The sequence below is a fragment of the Melampsora larici-populina genome (assembly GCF_000204055.1).
Source record: "Melampsora larici-populina 98AG31 unplaced genomic scaffold MELLAscaffold_81, whole genome shotgun sequence".
Taxonomy (NCBI): domain Eukaryota; kingdom Fungi; phylum Basidiomycota; class Pucciniomycetes; order Pucciniales; family Melampsoraceae; genus Melampsora; species Melampsora laricis-populina.
In genome coordinates this window covers 92,083-109,660 of record NW_006768845.1, presented here as the reverse complement: position 1 = coordinate 109,660, position 17,578 = coordinate 92,083, and the positions used below count along the sequence as shown (strand labels likewise).

General features: G+C 41.6%; 1 protein-coding gene across 1 annotated transcript; it reads left to right on the top strand.

The window, feature by feature from the left end:
* Positions 1 to 13,398: 13,398 nt before the first annotated feature.
* Positions 13,399 to 14,193, top strand: MELLADRAFT_95449 (uncharacterized protein; the record flags this gene model as incomplete). The annotated part of the gene is made up of 3 exons (XM_007417949.1): positions 13,399 to 13,435; positions 13,503 to 14,059; positions 14,176 to 14,193. 3 exons carry the CDS (start codon positions 13,399 to 13,401, stop codon positions 14,191 to 14,193), a joined length of 612 nt encoding a protein of 203 aa, XP_007418011.1.
* Positions 14,194 to 17,578: the final 3,385 nt, after the last annotated feature.

The window sequence follows — 17,578 nt, the reverse complement described above, 5'->3', positions numbered from 1 at the left end:
ACACACAACATCACCTAAGCACGCACTTGCAAGCTTCCACCATCTCCTTCTTCTTCACAATCTTGAGATCGAGTGAAATCAGGCAAATCAGGGAGAGTTTTGGAGTCGACAAAACCGCTCGCGGCTTCCAAGGTGGCAATTGTACTGCTGACAGCGGGCCGAGACGGTTGAGTGGGATCAAAAGTATCCCTTTGGGAGGCTATGATTTTTCCAGCGAGCATGTGCATCTTTTCAAACAGCGGAAAAGGTAAGGTGGCCCACTTGGCTAAACTTGATTTCTCTTTCACCAGTCCATCCCACACCTTTTGTGAGATATTGAGAGTTTGACTTGCATGGCACCACCCCATGCCACTGCACTTGGTCAGTCCCTTCACAAGACAGAAGTCCCCTTTGATCTACAACAAAAATTAGATCAGTGAGTATATGTATCATCACAAAAGGGTACATACCTTTGTGAACTTATTTTGACAATGATCAGTGTTTTTAACTGGACTTCCACATGGCTCAGTGCCTTGGAGGATTGTTGCACAAGCTTCCCATGTTGACATCTTCCAACTGGATTCAGCCATTTATCCCACCTGATTATCAGTAAGCAAGAATCCAATCATTGTCTCTTCATTGCCTCCCAACCATCTCGCCTTTGGGGTACTCTTTGTCATTTTTGGAGGCATGGCAGAGCGAGATCAAAAAAATAAGTTTCAATATGTTTCAATATTTTTTTTTCTCACAATGTATTCACACGCTCCTGTTTTCAGGTCTATGGGACTAGCCAGGTCAACCTGCAAGATTTGATCAAAACGTCAAACCTGGTAGGTTGACAAATTTGGCTGGCCGACCTCAAGGTAGACACCTCAAAGGTTGACTGCGGCTTCTGTACCAAACAACAAATTTCCAAGTGTACACTTCAAACTGCCTCAAATCTTACACCTGTGATTTTGGCTTGGTCAACCTGCAAGGTCAAAGGCAACCAAACAGACTGTAATTTTACATGGCAAAGGGTCTAATGAACTAGTAGACTTCAAATGTTTATGTTGGGATAAGAAATTTAAAAAAAAGAAATAACATCAATTGACATGTTTTGAGGATGAGATAAAACAAGACAAACCCTGAGAAATAGTGGAACATGAATAGATTTTAATGGATGGATAAATATTTGGGTGGGAGAATCTTACACCAACTTTTTTGATGTACAAAAACTTGATGTAAAAATCTCAATGCATCCCCTTTTTGTAATTTTATTTAATTGGTGTTAGAATGCTCATTGTAAATCATTTGGTGTAGATCTCTTGAGGTCGGCTGTTGATTTTACTTTGTATTGATTTTTTAGACAAAAGAAATCTGTGTAAAAAAATCAGTGCAAAAATGTGAGAGCCTTGTAATTTTGTACTTTGACACTGCAGTCTAACACCGAAGTTAGTTTCGTACATGAATTTTGCACCAAAGAAATCCAGTGCAAATTCTTTGTGTGCATAAATGTTATTACAAACTTGAATTGATTAACATTGTTGTCACAAAGAAAGGTTAATATTTACACAAAAGAAGAAATGGAAGAACTGAAGTGGAAGAAAATGACCAAAAACAAAGAGTAACATAACAATTGAGCAAAGAGAGACAAACATCAGAAAATAGCAAGAGAGACATAAAAAGAGCACAAACATGACAATGATGAAGCAAAATAAGGACCCTGGTATGCCCCTTAGTCACATGAAATGTTTATTTTGAGCTCTCATGTGTGGCCCCGTCTTGACAAAACTGTCAAGTCCAATTCCTATTGAAACCCATTGCTTAAAGCTTGGAAAGTTTTTGAAATCATTTTGCACAACTACTCCAGAAGGTTTCTGGACTTCATGTGGTGTATGTACAGCCGTTTCAAGAAAGACTGACAACTGTTGTTGGAGAAAGTTGTATCTGCAGCGGGTAAAGCTGGAGAAAAAACTTGATCACAAGTCTATTTCTTTTCTGTATTCTTCCAATCAGTGGGGGACCAAACCAAGTGAGAGAAAAAACCCGGGGTTTTCAGCTTGACAAGATTTTCAAAAAAGTCAGTCTTTGTTGAAATGGCTGTACAAAAAGATGTAAACCCATCATGTAGAATACCCAAGGGAGCGCAAAATGAACATTTTTATGTGACTACCCTTATTAGGGGAATACCAACTCAGCCACAGTTACTGTACCAGTATTGGTAAAGTACAGCATAGTACCTGATTTTCCCGGTACAGTACCTGCCAGTATTGTACCTAGGTGGGCACTACTGTACTGGAGGGCAAATATTTTTGAAATTTTAGTATAGGTACTGTACCAAGTACAGTACCGCCACGGAAGGTACAATACCGGTACCGGCCCTGCCAGTACCTAAAGTATAGGTACTATACCGGTATAGTAGTCAACAGTACCTGTATTTTTTATTTTCTTGATCAATCCCTTTTCCTCCCAGCACTATAGTAGTATGTTTGTTTTCAGTTTCACTCTCTACTGATATTTATTACCTAATCAATGATTTATGTATAAATAAGCAACTTATTTATCATTTCTCAAGCCTTTCAATACAACACCCAATGTGCCAGGTACCAACTCAAGGTACGGTGAGATACTGGGCAGTACCTGCCATAGGTACAGTAAAGTACAGTACCTATCTGCAAACCTGAGATACCAGTATAGTACAGCACCCAGCAGAACATAAAGTTACTTTACTGCTGGGCATTTTTTACGGTACCTAGATTCACTGCACAGATGTAGTATTTTTCGGCTATGCAAAATGATTAGAATTAATGTCAAAAATGATTAAAAATGCTATGTTAATGCATAAAAATGCACCATTAATGCGCCATTAATGAAAAAAATGCAGCATCAATGCAGAAAAATGCAGTGTTAATGCACATGAAGAATGAATGCAGAATTCCACCTTTTTCAATTTTGTTTGTCCTTCAGGTCAATCATTTTTCACTTGGGAAAAATACTACATTTGCCCAGTGATTGTAGGTACTGTACGGAGTACTGTACCTGGTGCAAGGTACTGTACCAAGTACCTTCATTTGTAGTATCCAAAAAGCCAGGTACTGTACTAGTATTGACAATACTTTACCTGTACAGTAACTGTGGCTGCGTTGGGAATACCAGGGTCCTGCAAAAGATCATTAACAAGGGACAAACAAATTTAAATAGATAGTTTAAACAGTCTCAGCACAACACACAAAGAAAACACAAGAAAATATGCAAGAGAAACAGAAATGAAGAGCAAGAGGAAACATATAAGGGAAAATCAGAGAGACAGAAATAGTTGAGAAAAACATGTCATCAACAACTTTCAAGAGACAATAACATCTCCCATAATGATAAAATATTATATTTAGGTGTGAAAAAAAATCAAACAACCATAGCCCTACCACAAACCCTCTTTTTCATTTATAAATCCATTGCCACCTCCTCCAAGAAACCATAGCCCTACCACAAAACTCTTTTGCATTTCTAAATGCATTTCACCCTCAACACATCATTCACTCTTTAACTTGTAATATGTCGCAAAGGGAGGTTTTATCTTATCAACTTTTTTTTAGTTAGTTATCATTTGTTACTAATTGTTTATTTCTCATGATCTCTACCCATTCTACTGTTAATGTACACTAGTAGTGTACATTAGGTTTGTCCTAGGCAAACCCAAAGAATTTGATTACAAGAACTCTTTAGGTTTCTTGGGGGGGCCTCTGACCCGGTAGGGCCAGAGGGAGGTAGGATCACCAGGCAAGTAGATGGGTGAGTGCTTCCCCGCGACTCTGGACACAGTCCTGAGCCTGTGATTGCCCATCCACTGTGGCCTGTGTCAATTCAGCCCCCCAAAGGCATATGAGCCCACCCAAGGGCTCTTCCTAATCTCAGAGAAAAGTTGAGTGTACTATTTCAAATTACCAATTATCTTAAAACCATCACTTATATTGGATGTTCTCTAAAAATCTGACAGTATTTAGTAACTTGATGTTGCTGTACTCTCTTATGTACAGTTTATAAGCCTTACATCTCCACCTTCCCACGGCAGCAATTTCTTCCAAAGGATGATTCAGATTCCACCGAAGGGATGCTTTGCCAACACGGAAAAAATGTCATGTAAGCTGAGTTTGGCTATGTTTCTTCCACACATCAGAGAATATCTGCCGAAACCGTGCTTTAGTCAGTGTTACACATTGCGTGCCTTTGAGATAAGAAAATAAAGGTTTGTCGTCCGTTGTCTTCATCTGTGAGATCAGTTTTGGAATGGCACTGACTGGGTCTAGCAACATGTTCTGAGTTTGACAATGAATCTCTTGGACTTCTCCAACAGCCACCGTTTTTTCCGCAAAAATTCTTATCTTCAAGTAATTATTGGTAGATTAGTGATGATGGGACTAGGAATTAATCCAGTCCATGTCACAGACCGGAAAGCTCCCCGCATGATCAGGCACGCCTGTGATCACGCGGACATTGCTCTGAGCGGCTCACATCAGCTCTCAGCTGCCTATCCAGCATTGCCCTGAATTACATCTTCAGGCACGGCCGTGAGAAGTTACCGTGAGTTCTCACTCCCCCTCCTCAGAAGAGAATGTGAACTCATCCTTCTTCCTCCACTTCCCTTCCGAGTTTGGTCCTCACATCCTTTCTCCCGCTTCAGAGGAGCTTTTCCTACGGGTATTCCCCCCTTTTTCAAACCCACATCATTACATGCCCACCCTCCCTTGGTTCTAAGGGTCTCTTACCCGTCTTGTGGTGACTCTCTCTCTTTCGTGCACTTTCGTGAGTTTACTTAAACTCCTCTCAGAAGCGCCGTAGAGAAACTCTAGGTTCCTGCCAAAGCTCGCCAGCCTCACCCTTGCGCTAGCAGGAGCAAGGCTGGCTACCACAATTACCTTAGAGACAGTCACTTGAAGGGTTGCAAGATTACCTCAAAACCCTTTCTTCCCTCATCCACTATCTTCCCTTGGAGAGAGAAAGACATGGAGTGCCGGAACCAAAATCCCATCATTAACTTTAACTTGGTCCAAGGTACAGTTTGCTTTCACCAGCTCCCTGAGTCGTGCCATACCCCAAAAGGCCACAAGAGCCACTGTATAGGCTACTTGACTCTCATGATCATTGTTTGCCAAGGTTTCACACAGTCCGAAAAAGTGTCGTAACATCACTGGATTCTTTGCAGCCTTCGGTTCTTGCATCAGCTCCAACTTCTTGGCGGCTCTCAAGATCGCCTCAACTTTAGGTGTGGATTTATGTGGGTAATCGTGGTCATGGAAGGTGTGCCACACCTTGATTCCGGACAGGTATGTACAGATTGTGTTGTATTTGATTGGCGGGGAGAGGGGATCTCGTAAGTTTGGGTCTAGCTTTGGTCCAGCCCAAACGACAAAATTGGATAGAACAACTGGATCAATGGCTAACAGAAGGGTTTGTGGTATGTTCTTTTCAATCAAAAAGGCTACCAGTTTTGACACCCCCGCGTTATAATGTTTGAGTGTTGCAGGAGACCAACTTTCAGCTTTCAACATATACAATTGTACTGGATCACTATCAGACCTCTCAACTCCATCTACTCCCCTGAGGAACTCCATTAGAACTCTATCAAACAAAGGGGTGTTATTGGAAGACCAAAATTGGTATCTTGTGATAGTTGCTGATGTGTGGGTATGAGACTTAACCAGTGTTTTACCCAAGGAAGGAAGGTAGGGACTTGAGAGAAAAAACATCATGGTACGGTTACCCCCGGCACAGGTATTGTCAGAGGGGATGGCAGCGTAATGTTTCATTGTGTCATCACAAAACTTGTTTCACCACAAACTTCAAGTCAGTAGGTACCTCAATTACAACACGGTCATTGATATCTCTAACATCTGTGCCTCTAGACAACAAGTTGGCAAGATTGTCGCCAGTTGCAACCCTCTCAGCCACTATATCACAGTGCAGGTTTACAAGGAGCTTTTGAATAGCTTTCCACTCCTTGTTTACGGCGTGGTCTCCTGACCGTCTTTTTTCCACCACTGATTCAGAGGTAGTATTATCAGTAAGTACTTTAACCATTTGTGCTCCTACGTCTACCAATTTGCTAATCACTATCATTCCAAATCTGATTGCGACTGTCTCCACCCAGGCCAAATTTTGCTTCCCTCTGGGTGTCACAATTGTATTCCATCCGCTTACCGGTGTAAACTCTGCCCATTTCTTTCCAATAAGGACCCCAATCCCGGTAGACGATGCATCTCCCACCCAATCCATATCAATCGGGACTCCAACTGGAATAATATGTCAAGATTCAAAGGAGTCTAACATCAATTGCCACTCAAGGAGATCTTCCTGTACATTGTTAGGGACCTTTTGCTTTTCTGATGGCACTTTCCACTCAGCCTTCCACCTATGGACCGCCGGCATATAACATTTCAAATTGGGGATAATATAAGTAGTGTGTACTAATCTTCCAATCAGCTTTTCTGCCCTCTTGAGGTTGAAAGATTCCCCAACAACTAGGAACCTGTCAACCTTGTTTTTTCTTTGTTAGAATTTATCTGCAGGAATGTGTACAATGTGTTCTGCAATGTTCCAAATGAAGCCAATGTAACACTGTTCTTTGGCAAATTCATGGAATTTTTTGGGATTTGACACAACCCCCATTTCATTACTCAAGTTTACAATGTCAGCTATGGTTGTGGGATTACCAATTTCTTTAATGAGTAAGTTGTCATTGACCCAGTGGAAGGGGGTCTCAAGACCAAAAACTATGACCACGATTTTTCTCCGAAGGTCCGCAGGTCTTCCAAACACCCCACATCCCGTTACACCACGAAACTGAATACGTGTATCTATCCACATCCAATTGTGTAAGTCCATGAGCATTATAAACTTCCATTGAGAGATCAGGATAGCTATCTGAAGATAAGCCTTCTCCCAGTCATGGATTGCGGCTTGAAGCTTTCCCTTATCAACCTTGAAGAAGTGGATGACAACTTTAAAATCATCCCAGTTAGTTTTGAAATCATCTTTATCTATGAAACTATTGACGGAAGGAGTCTCAGGATCATCATGTGGGAACAACAGGTCATTTATGACCCTAAATGACCCATCTCCATTGGTCACACTACCCATAGGGCTCGACGAAGCTGATTTTTTAGAAACCCTCTTCGTGGGTAAACGGGCCATAAATTTGGCCTTCTATTTTCTCCTTGGAGAGTGTATTGCAGGTGATCTTCTCTGCGGCTACCAGGTTGGACTCATGGTTTTTCGGTGTATACCAGCGTCTGGTTCCTAAAGTGTGGTTAGGGATGCCCTGATGAAAGCCATATTGGATACCTTTTAAAACTTCTTCAACATCATCTTCAATCTTGCATTCTCCTACCAGCTTCATCCACATGGGGACGTTCAATTCACAAACCACATAATCTTTTGGCCACTGGCAGTTGAAATTTCTGCCTGAATTGGTGTAAGGCAACATTCTAGGAACACCTCTACAGTTGTTATCACCAAAGCCCTCTGACTGGCTCCCTGCAAGAACAATTGGGGCAGTTGACCCGGTACTTTGGTATTTTTTATGCCATGATATTTCTTGAAAAGCCCATTTTTGGACTGTTCAGGTGTAGAGGAACCAAGAAGTGGTACTCATGAACCTGTACGGCCACTTTTGCAAAAAGAAATTGATCTAAGACCCTGACCAGTCGGACCGCGGGCTGATTTGAGCCTGATGCAAGCCTAATACAGGCAGATTTCATGGCTTTACATAACTCGCTATGTACTTAACATCATAGTTAAGTCAGATTTATGGCATAAAAACCCACAAAAAATACAAAAGTTTGGTCAAAATTGGTGAAAACCACCAAATTTTCGATTGTTTTGGTGAAAGTAGGTGTTATTGGAACCCCCTGACCAGTCGGACCGGGGCCGGCCCCGGCCAAACCAGTCAGAGAGCTTTGGTGATCACAACTGTACCAGTGCTATCAGGTATTTCCTGCACACTGTCACTCTCTACTAGGTGTGCCTTCCTAGATTGATCATTATCACTAGACAGAGCAAGGCAATTGTTTCAAAAGAAACAGAGTCAGATGACATTCATTTCAATCCACACATCAAGGGTGTCAATCAACTGCATCAGGACAAAGGAAGAAACACAACATCTGTTCATGACTAGGACCTTTTTACAGAGGTACAGCTTTGTCACCGTGGGTACAGATCAAGAAGGTACAAAGTAAATTGAGTGGACCATGCGTATTGCCATATGTGGGTACGTCCTTTGGGCAAATAAAGCCAGTTGATGGTTAAACAGAAAAAACAAAACCAAAGGTAGGTGTGATTCTTATGGGATGAGACAGTCTCCTATATAGTCCACAAAGAGAACTTGTGCGCTGATATCTTGCACTGAGACTACAATTTTTTTCCCGAGGAAGTTAATCCCTTCTTGCCAAAAATGTGCTTCAAAGATTGGGTCTTAGCAGCAAATTTGGACTTGAGAGAGAGGTTACATGTGTAATCCTCTGTTAAGAGCCAATATTTGATGCACATTTTAGGCAAGAGGGCAGCACTTTCCTCCAGGAAAAAAATATGTACATTATGCGTAAGAGGCAGGCGCTCAACTTTTTCCTTTGGACTATCTCCAAATCCTTGGTGTGGAAAAAGGTATAAGGACTTGAAGCAAGCTCCCTGCCAAACCCAAATCTCTGAGGTTATGGACCATACACATTTGGCGTAAGTCCCTTGCTTGATGCCTTGCGAGGATGTGCAAGCATGGGACTTTGTTAAGTTTATCTTTATGTTATGTTTTCCTATTTTATGTTTCCTTTTCTATTTGTGTAGCTTATGTCTCTTGCTCTTGTCCAAAGATCAATTATCAAAGCTTGAGATAACTTCAGCTAACACATCTAATCCACTATTCTCAACCTGCCTATAGATACATCTTTATGGTTCTTAACCTTTCTTTATATTTCCTTTCTAATAACTTATTTGGTGTTGTAAGTCAGAAGACCTTTACTTAGATTGTGTTGGTTGTGCAGAAGTAGCTTATCAAAGCCTTCTTTTTATCAGTTGAATCAATAGCCCTGAGGTGCTCTGCAGGGACCCAGGGCGTGGGCCAGGGCGTGATGCATGCCCTAGGCCTCGCCATTCTCGAAGTCGTGGCGCTACAAGGCTTCGGGACATCAGGTGCGAGCATGAAGTGTATGTCATCGCATTGAACATTCAACATGAAGGTATCGAAGATGACAATGCGATTGACGCGAAAGATAAAAGAATAACGCGAACATGATACATGAAAACAAGTTATTATCCTGCATTTGACAATTACTACGAAAAAGATCCTATAACTGCTTATTCATCGCACATTGGGCTAACAGTGTTGTGCGTGATTCAGGTATATTCTCAGCTGGTGTCTGAGAATTCTGAGTCGAAATCCGAAATCCCAATCTACCCACATACAGGTTTATTATTGCTGCTATTACATGTTCTTAACTCCCCTGCAGAACATACTGGTATCAATTCGCCAACGTAGCATGTCACAGTGGAGCCTGCAACAGTGCATGGTGGATTTGGGACACCCTGCCGGTTCTGGCAGTAGGCTACGCCAGGCGTTGGCATTTCCCCTTTTATATTTGGTACGATCATTGCGAGGAAGACCAGAGATACCAAGAGGAGTCTGTGACAATTTTCAGCCATCTAGGACGACTCAACATCATAGTTTCACGTCAATATTTGCGCCTCATCAAAAATGTTTGGTGAAATTTCTGAAAACTGACCATCTTTATATGTTTTGGTTTATCGAAGTTGCTTTGTGAGGAAATATCAAGTGACAAGCTTATTCTAGAGGAAATAAAAGGGGGCCAGAGAAATATCGCAGGTCAGGGTAAGTGATTGATTGTAAGAGTGGGTGAAATAACACGGTGATACTTACAAAGTTGAGTTTTGAGTTTATTTGCGAAGAAGTGACATAATTTGATTATGCGGATTTCAGGCCTCAATCGGAGCCCTTTTTATAGGAAACAGGAAGCCCTTAGGCTTCAGTCTGTCGGAGGCCGTCAATCATCAAACTTATGTACCTCTGAGCAGCCTGCGACCTCGGCTTCCGTCAGACTCCTCTTACTCTTTGACAGTCCGGACCCTAAGCCATCGTGACACATTTCTATGCAAACTCACGCGGGACTTGAACTTACTTACATAGTGTGAGTGTTCCTCAAGTTTGAACAGGTTTGAACAGATTCAAAAACCTCAGGTTTGAACAATATGAGTCATGGCTCATGAGGTGCCACTCGCCAAGTAAACTTAAGTACTCAAGCGAGCGCACATGCTAGAAGCACCGTGGGACTAGGTGGGACTTAAATAAGTTTGAGGCCCAATATTCTCTTGGGGGTCGGTCTTGGAGAAATTCTCAAGGCCAAGTCTAGGCTTATCATTCACATCACGACAACATTGTAATTGTAGGTATTTCAATACAATGTGGGATCGATAAGTGAGTAAGCTTGAATGCTTCAGTCACTTTCAGTCACATTATTGCCGAAGTCTGAGAGAAGACAAACAAGTGAACCACAGTATGAATTAATCCTTCGCATCAGCAGAACCCAAAATCAATCGAAACAAAAAATGTAAACTTAGCAAAGTCTCTTGGTACCTTGATGCCGAATGACCATGTATTTTTTCAACCCTTTTATCCTAAAAATTCCTTCTACGTACCCTCACGTGATACGATCAAGATACTAACATGCTCTCCAAATTGCACCAGCATGTTCTTGAATTCCTCGATTTTGTCATTTTCTTGGCATTTTTCTTTCGTGTTTCCATTTTTCCATTTTTTAATTTCTCCAGTTTCCTCTGCACAAGTTGTCTAGTTCCATGACACATCTCAAGGTCTGGCTACGAGGCTCAACTATAGCGCCAGAACAGCTCGGTACAACACAAATCATTAAATAATAGTTGTTGGTAATCCTTGGTAATTGTTATTGACTGATGGGGATGTTGTGGAATGTCTTTGGTTTACTATGTAAATCTATGATTGCTGTGAATCTGATTTGTACCAAATCCGCCCTTAGTTTTCTGTGGTGATGAATGTGTCCAGTCTGAAAACAAAATGGGGTGAAATGGAGATAAACGCGAGACGAAGTAAAACGGCGATTTGTGCAATAGGGAGCCCAACATAACAAGGAACATGATGAGGAAGCAATAGGTGACAAGTGTCCCGCGCCACGGGAGTTGGTCAATCACAGCAATGATCAATGAAATTAAACATGACACATCTATCCAAGAAGAAAGATAAGTGGGAAACAAAGTAAGAGAAAAATGAATAGCAAGGAATAAAGTCAAGTGAGACAAAGAGGAGATTGAAAGTCTGCAAGTTTGACCACAGATAAGCACTGCATAGTTGTCATTTATTTACCGTCATCATAGCATATAGGGTAATTACACCGCGGGAATCATTATGTCCGAGACCCGATTGAGCAAAGTTGCGGTGTCCGAGTCCGCAATAAGTCTCAATTTTTGGATTGAAACCTATTAAAGGCAAGGGGGGGACCTTGGATTTTAATAGGTTTCAATCCAAATTTGAGACTTATTGTGAACTCGGACACCGCAACTTTGCTCAATTGGGTCTCGGACATAATGCTTCCCGCGGTGTTAGTGTTGTTGTGACACTTCTGCAGTTCCCCTCTAGTACACGTTGGTATAGTATTAGCACTCCCGGGAATTGATTTGTAAAACTCTTGAAAACTGACCATATAAATACGTGTTGGGTTTTTGGAGTTCCTTAGTGAGGATATTGTATTGAGGAATAAATTTAGGATATCCTGATTTTATCTTGGAGGATACAAAGGGTGTCTAAAGAAAAATCATATGACAGAGTGATTGAGCGTAAGAGTGAGTGACAAGATATTGAATTACTTCATAATTTGATGTTTTGATAACTCGATGACCTCCAGGTTCATTTCCAGAGAAGTAATATCAGAAGACGATTGGCGGAGATGTGGGTTTTGAGTCTCAACCAGAGCCCTTTATAGGCAAAAGGAAGCCCTTCAGAGGTGGTCAATCATCAAACTCACCGCTGACCAGCCTCCCAACTTGCTTTGTTCACAGTTTAGACATGCACATAATTACTGATTGGCCGTGATTTGCGCAAGCTGTTGAAATCATGGGAGCTGTCATCGAGAGTTGGTAGGCAAAGATCCAGGATGATGGACTTCATTGCGCAGACTCTCAACTGAGGTGCCAGATTGAGTTCCGTGGCTCACAAAGGCCTTTCAGTCGGGGTGGTTGCCTCAAAGCACGTCTCCCTATCGACAATAGGCATCAGGACGACATCAATAAATATTCTCAATAATTTGTGCTCAATGGTGTTAGTCAAAAACCATGCGAGCTATCATAGCTTGGTCACTATCAAACTCAACTAAGTGATCGAAGACGCCCTAACAGTTGGCTCGGAAGGTCAAGTGGACATTCATTTCCTGAAAGCTCGTCTTGGACAGGGTAATTGATCCTTGTATGTTTGATATGGCACCCGGACGAGGCACGAGGTAGGTTGCCCGTGTCCATGGACTAGCGGGGCCATCTACCACGCGTCTGAGGTCAACGGGCTTGGCTTAGCAGCCAGTCATGATTGGTATATCACGCGTCTGACCTGATCATGCCAAGAACCGTTGTCTCAGCTTTGGGAAAGATCATGCAGGATCTAATGGAGACAGGACCTCGAGGTCTTACACCACGGGGCAATCGAAGAGCCAAAAGCTGAGCTGAAAAGTCGTCGTGTCTGAAATTCGGTCAAACGCTGGCCGAAAGCTGAAGTTTCGGTCAGATCTTGACGGTCGGGTGAGACCGGCTGATTTCTGGCCGAAACCTGAGCTTTCGGCTTGGAAAAAGCCAGTCGTTTGGCTGGTCGATGTGGCGGTAAATCGATCAGCCTTATGGCTGTCAAAAGATAGCCCAAAACCGAGCTTTCGGCCAGCTTTCGAAACGTTCAAAAAGCTGGCCTTGAGACGGTCAAACAGACGGCCGAAAGCTCGGTATCGATTCCAATGGCCAGACTCCATGGCCATGGAATCTTTCCATCATCAATTGATGATGGAAGCCATGGTCACCTCGAGACATGACCTGGCTCATTAAATCCGCCGTAATTGATATACATCGGTATCAACTTTACTCCAGGTGATGAGCACAAAGAGAGCTTGATTTCGGCCTTGTGCGTAAAAATTCAAACCTGGCTTCAGTTTGTCTTTTGGAGGACGAGTAATAAAAATGGAACAGCTGCCAGAACGTCAGCAAAGTTTGACAGGAAAGATACAGAGGGGAAAGGGTTCAAACTTACTGTGAGCCCTTTGGACTTGGCATCGAGAAAAATCTAATATCCTATCTTGAAACGACTTGAAGTATCCTCTTTGAGCATTTTTCTTCGATTTTGATCGATCATCATCTTACTATATCATTGTGATGTCTGCCCCACACCAGTACCCAATTGTAGCTGAATGTAGGTCTTGTTGTCTTCGACTTCTATTTTAGACAAGTACAGAGGCTGATTTTTTTCTTTTTTATAGACTTTGAAGACGTGTCCGAAGACCCTAAGAAGCCAGAGTACAGATGTATAGTTTGTGCACGAAAAAGTTTTAAATCCTACGAAGACCATGCTAAGCGGCCACACCACAAAGCCATGGTGGCCAAGTTTCTGGAGCGTCAAGCGGGGATGACGAGTTTGAATCCGGCTCTTTCTAGTACGATATCGGGATCTGGCGTCGCTGGAGCAATGGATTGGACCAGTGATAACGACACTGAACAATTTCCACCTGAGGATGAAGCACCTCCACCCACCCGCTCAAATTCAATCTCGATATGGGATCAAGATGACTCGGGTCTCTTTGAGAACCCAGCTGATGTTGAAATTGAAGTCGAGTCTGTTGTTGAAGAAAGGCCAGACTTGATCTGGGATGCTCTTTACAATATCGGACTCGGTCCAGATGAGGATGATATTAATCATGGCTTAGCTGGTGATGATACAGGACTGGAGGAACAGGAAGATGAAGTCGAGTATGAAAAAGATGATAGAGAACAGGATGATTATGAATCCGATGAATGGTATCCTTTTAAGAAGAAGGAGGTATGTTCAAAGACCTCATTGACATCACTTTCACATCAGCATTCACTCTACATTTTTAGTTTCACTGACACATTCTATAAATTATTCAAAGAATCTGATTGGGATGCTACTTCTAGGCACTACTCGTCATGTGATGTCCCGTGAGCAATACAACAAGATTAGAGATATCTTTGCTATATGTCACATCAATCTACCCGTCTGGGCCACGCTACGTAACTTGAGAAAGGATCTAAAAAATAAGATGGGGTTGACAGTTACAAAGACACAGAGTGCGCTAGGAAATCCGTGCTTTGTGTTACCAATCAAAGAAGCAATTACTCTGGTGAGTATTTCAGTTTGGATGTTTCAGAAAAACTTGGTACTGATTGAATAAATTCATGTTTGATAGAACTTGGCAAATCCGCACGTCAGACCTCATTTAATTACAATTCCTGAGCTTGCGACAAACACCCCAATAAATCGACTATCACAATCTAAGAAGTGGAGAGAAGGCTTCAAAAAAGAATATCGTACACCAATGATTGAAACTCGACGTGGTCATTTCTATATCTATGAACCACTTCAACTTCTTTCTTCAGCCGAGTTCGAACTCTTTGTTCCAATCTTCTTTTATAAAGATGGTGATAATTATTTTTCAAAATGTTTGAAGGCAACAATCGTGAAAAAAATCGACGGTCGAGGTCTTGATATTGCTATTTACGCCGAGCCCGAATTCTCCTCTACATTACTTTTTACTATCAATGTGAATGATTTCTGGCGTCCACTTGCTTCAATAGAGTTACCGGGTCCAAATCACATCAAGCTTAAGGATATATGTGGACCTTTTATGTATCGTGAGTCTTCTAAAGCTCTTTGTTGAACAGGACAAATTATAATTTGTTTTTTCTATCTTTCTAGAATCAAGCCCCGATGGACTCCTAACAATTCCGATTGAAAATCCATGGAGAAAGAAGGATAACGGGAGATTGATTCGCCACATCCCCATCACCTTATACTCAGACGATACATCAGGAAATAAATCAAAAAAGTATAACTGTCATATGTCGTTCTATTATACTCTGAGTGGTTTACCAACAAAGTTATCAAATCAAGATTATAATATTCATTATGCTGCTACTTCAAATGTTGCAAGTGCACTTGAACTTGGTGAACCGATTGTTGATGAGCTTACGTGAGTTTGGTTATTTTAAATTTGATTATTTCTTGAAATAGAATTTTGAAATTTTCTATCATCATCTTTATAGTGCTCTTGCGACTGAAGGCTTCTCAGCATACGATGGAGAAGTTGACGCTGAGGTTTTAGTAATGGTTGTAGTACTATGCTACCTTGGAGATTCGCCGATGCACGCCGAAATATGTAATTGTATCAATCCGGGAATCACTCTTACCCCATGTCGAATATGCAATCTTCGAGTGGATACCAAAGACAAAAAGACAACTACGTCTTATGTTCAAAAATTTGTAGGTCTTGATGAGAATTTTGAGCATGTGCGTGAATTGTTGAAACGATTATTTCTTACCAAAGACAGTTCACAATCAACTAATCTTTGTTTCAAACTTTACAGCACTCTCTTGCATTTCGTGATTGGAAGGAGACACAATCCTTAACCGCAGAAATCTGGAAAATAGGTAGTGATTTACGTGCAAAAGATCAAATTACAAAAGCTCGTCGTTTACATGGGATTCGTGATACGCTGAATGAAAAGTTGATGAATAAAGTTGTACAAGTCTTTGAAACCAAGAGTCCTAACGATGCTCATGCATTTTGGCAAGATCTCGATTTAGAACTAGGCTCAAGGGTTTATAATCCATTCCTTCGGCTACCCGGTAATGAATTACTTCCTTTATTCTAATTTCTATGAATGCTAAATTGAACCAAATCTTATGTAGGTTTCAACGGGCACCACGATACACCAGTTGAGGCACTTCATGTCTATCTTTTGGGAGTGGCGAAGTATCCGTGGCAAGAATTGATGACCGAGCTCTCGCCTCTCAAGCCCGGTACAACTCGGCACTCTGCTATATCCGCTCGATGGGAATCTTTTGATACAAAAGGCTTGAATATACCACCGATTATCCCGGAAACATTGATCAAATATTATAAAAGTCTTGTTGGAAAGGAGTATCGAATAATCATGCAAGCTATCCCCTTTGTGCTGTTTGAGGAAATCGGTAAAGAAAAACGAGATTTTTGGAGCGCTCTTATTCATTTGGCCTCATTCATTTTCCAAAACAAGATTTCGGATATTGACCAATACTTGATTGAACTCCAAAATGCAGTTGACAACTTACTAGTCTGTCTTGTTGGATCAAATGCGCGCTGGACAAATAAACCAAAATTTCATATGCTCACACATTTACCTCATTCAATCAAATGGTTTGGACCTTCATGTCTCTTTGCTACTGAGATTTTCGAAAGCTTTAATGCTGTTTTACGAGCGGCTTCAATTCACTCAAACCGGCAGGCACCTGGACGCGATATTGCAGATGCTTTCAACAGCTATCTATTAATTCTTCACATTATCTCGGGAGGGACGTGGTTTGATCCAAAGCTCAATCAACGTGTTTCAGCTGGGGATAAAGTTTTGGAGTTGTTTGCAAAAAACAAACGTCTACAACATTCGCTTGGCATGAATACATCATGGAACATGAAGAAAAGCTTTCGCGTGAAAGGTATTTTAATTCTTTAATTTTGAATTATGACAGAGATAGATGTAAATGCTCACATCTATCATTTCGACTCCAATCAGTTCAACGCAACGAAAATCCTGAGACCGTGCCTGATGGTCTTCCAACATTCCTGTCTGGAAGTCATGAAAATGACAAGTGGGAGCGTGTTACTCAGCTGATCTTACCTAATGACCAGAAGGTTGAAGACGGTGCTTTTCTATGGGTTTGTAAAATTTTTGTACCTTCAGATGCTATCTGTCTAATTGACAATGTCATTCTTCAGGTTAAACCAGGCAATCAATCATCTGACGAACTCATTGCATCAGTTGCGAGTATGTGGAAGCCTGCAGGAAAGGAACCCTCAGCTTGTGTGATTGAGATGAAACAATGTCATCGAAAAGACATCCATCCGTTTTATTCCATGTGTGAGATTGTCAAAAGCAATACTTCAGTTTTTCTCGAGCCAAAAGTAGGTCAATTCACTTGAACTAAACCACTCAAGTCCATCAATTCTCATTTTTCAAAATATTTTTGATGAAAGGAGCTCAAGACAGTGCTAAATGTCCAGCATAACTGTCATGACGCTGGGTGCGCAATAGGTTCCACACGATTCAAACAAGTGGAACGTCAAGACACAACCATCCCACTGCATCAGATTATTCACAATCAAAACCCATCCTATATCCTGAACTCAGCGTCTCTGTACTCAGCGGAACTTCACCGGAAGTTATCTGCTATAGATGTGGCAGCAGTCAATCCAGAACAGTGGAGTCAAGCCATTGACGCTGGATTGCAGAAGTGGAAGGAAGAAAAGCAAAAGAAAAAGAACAAGTGATATCTCGTTGTTTT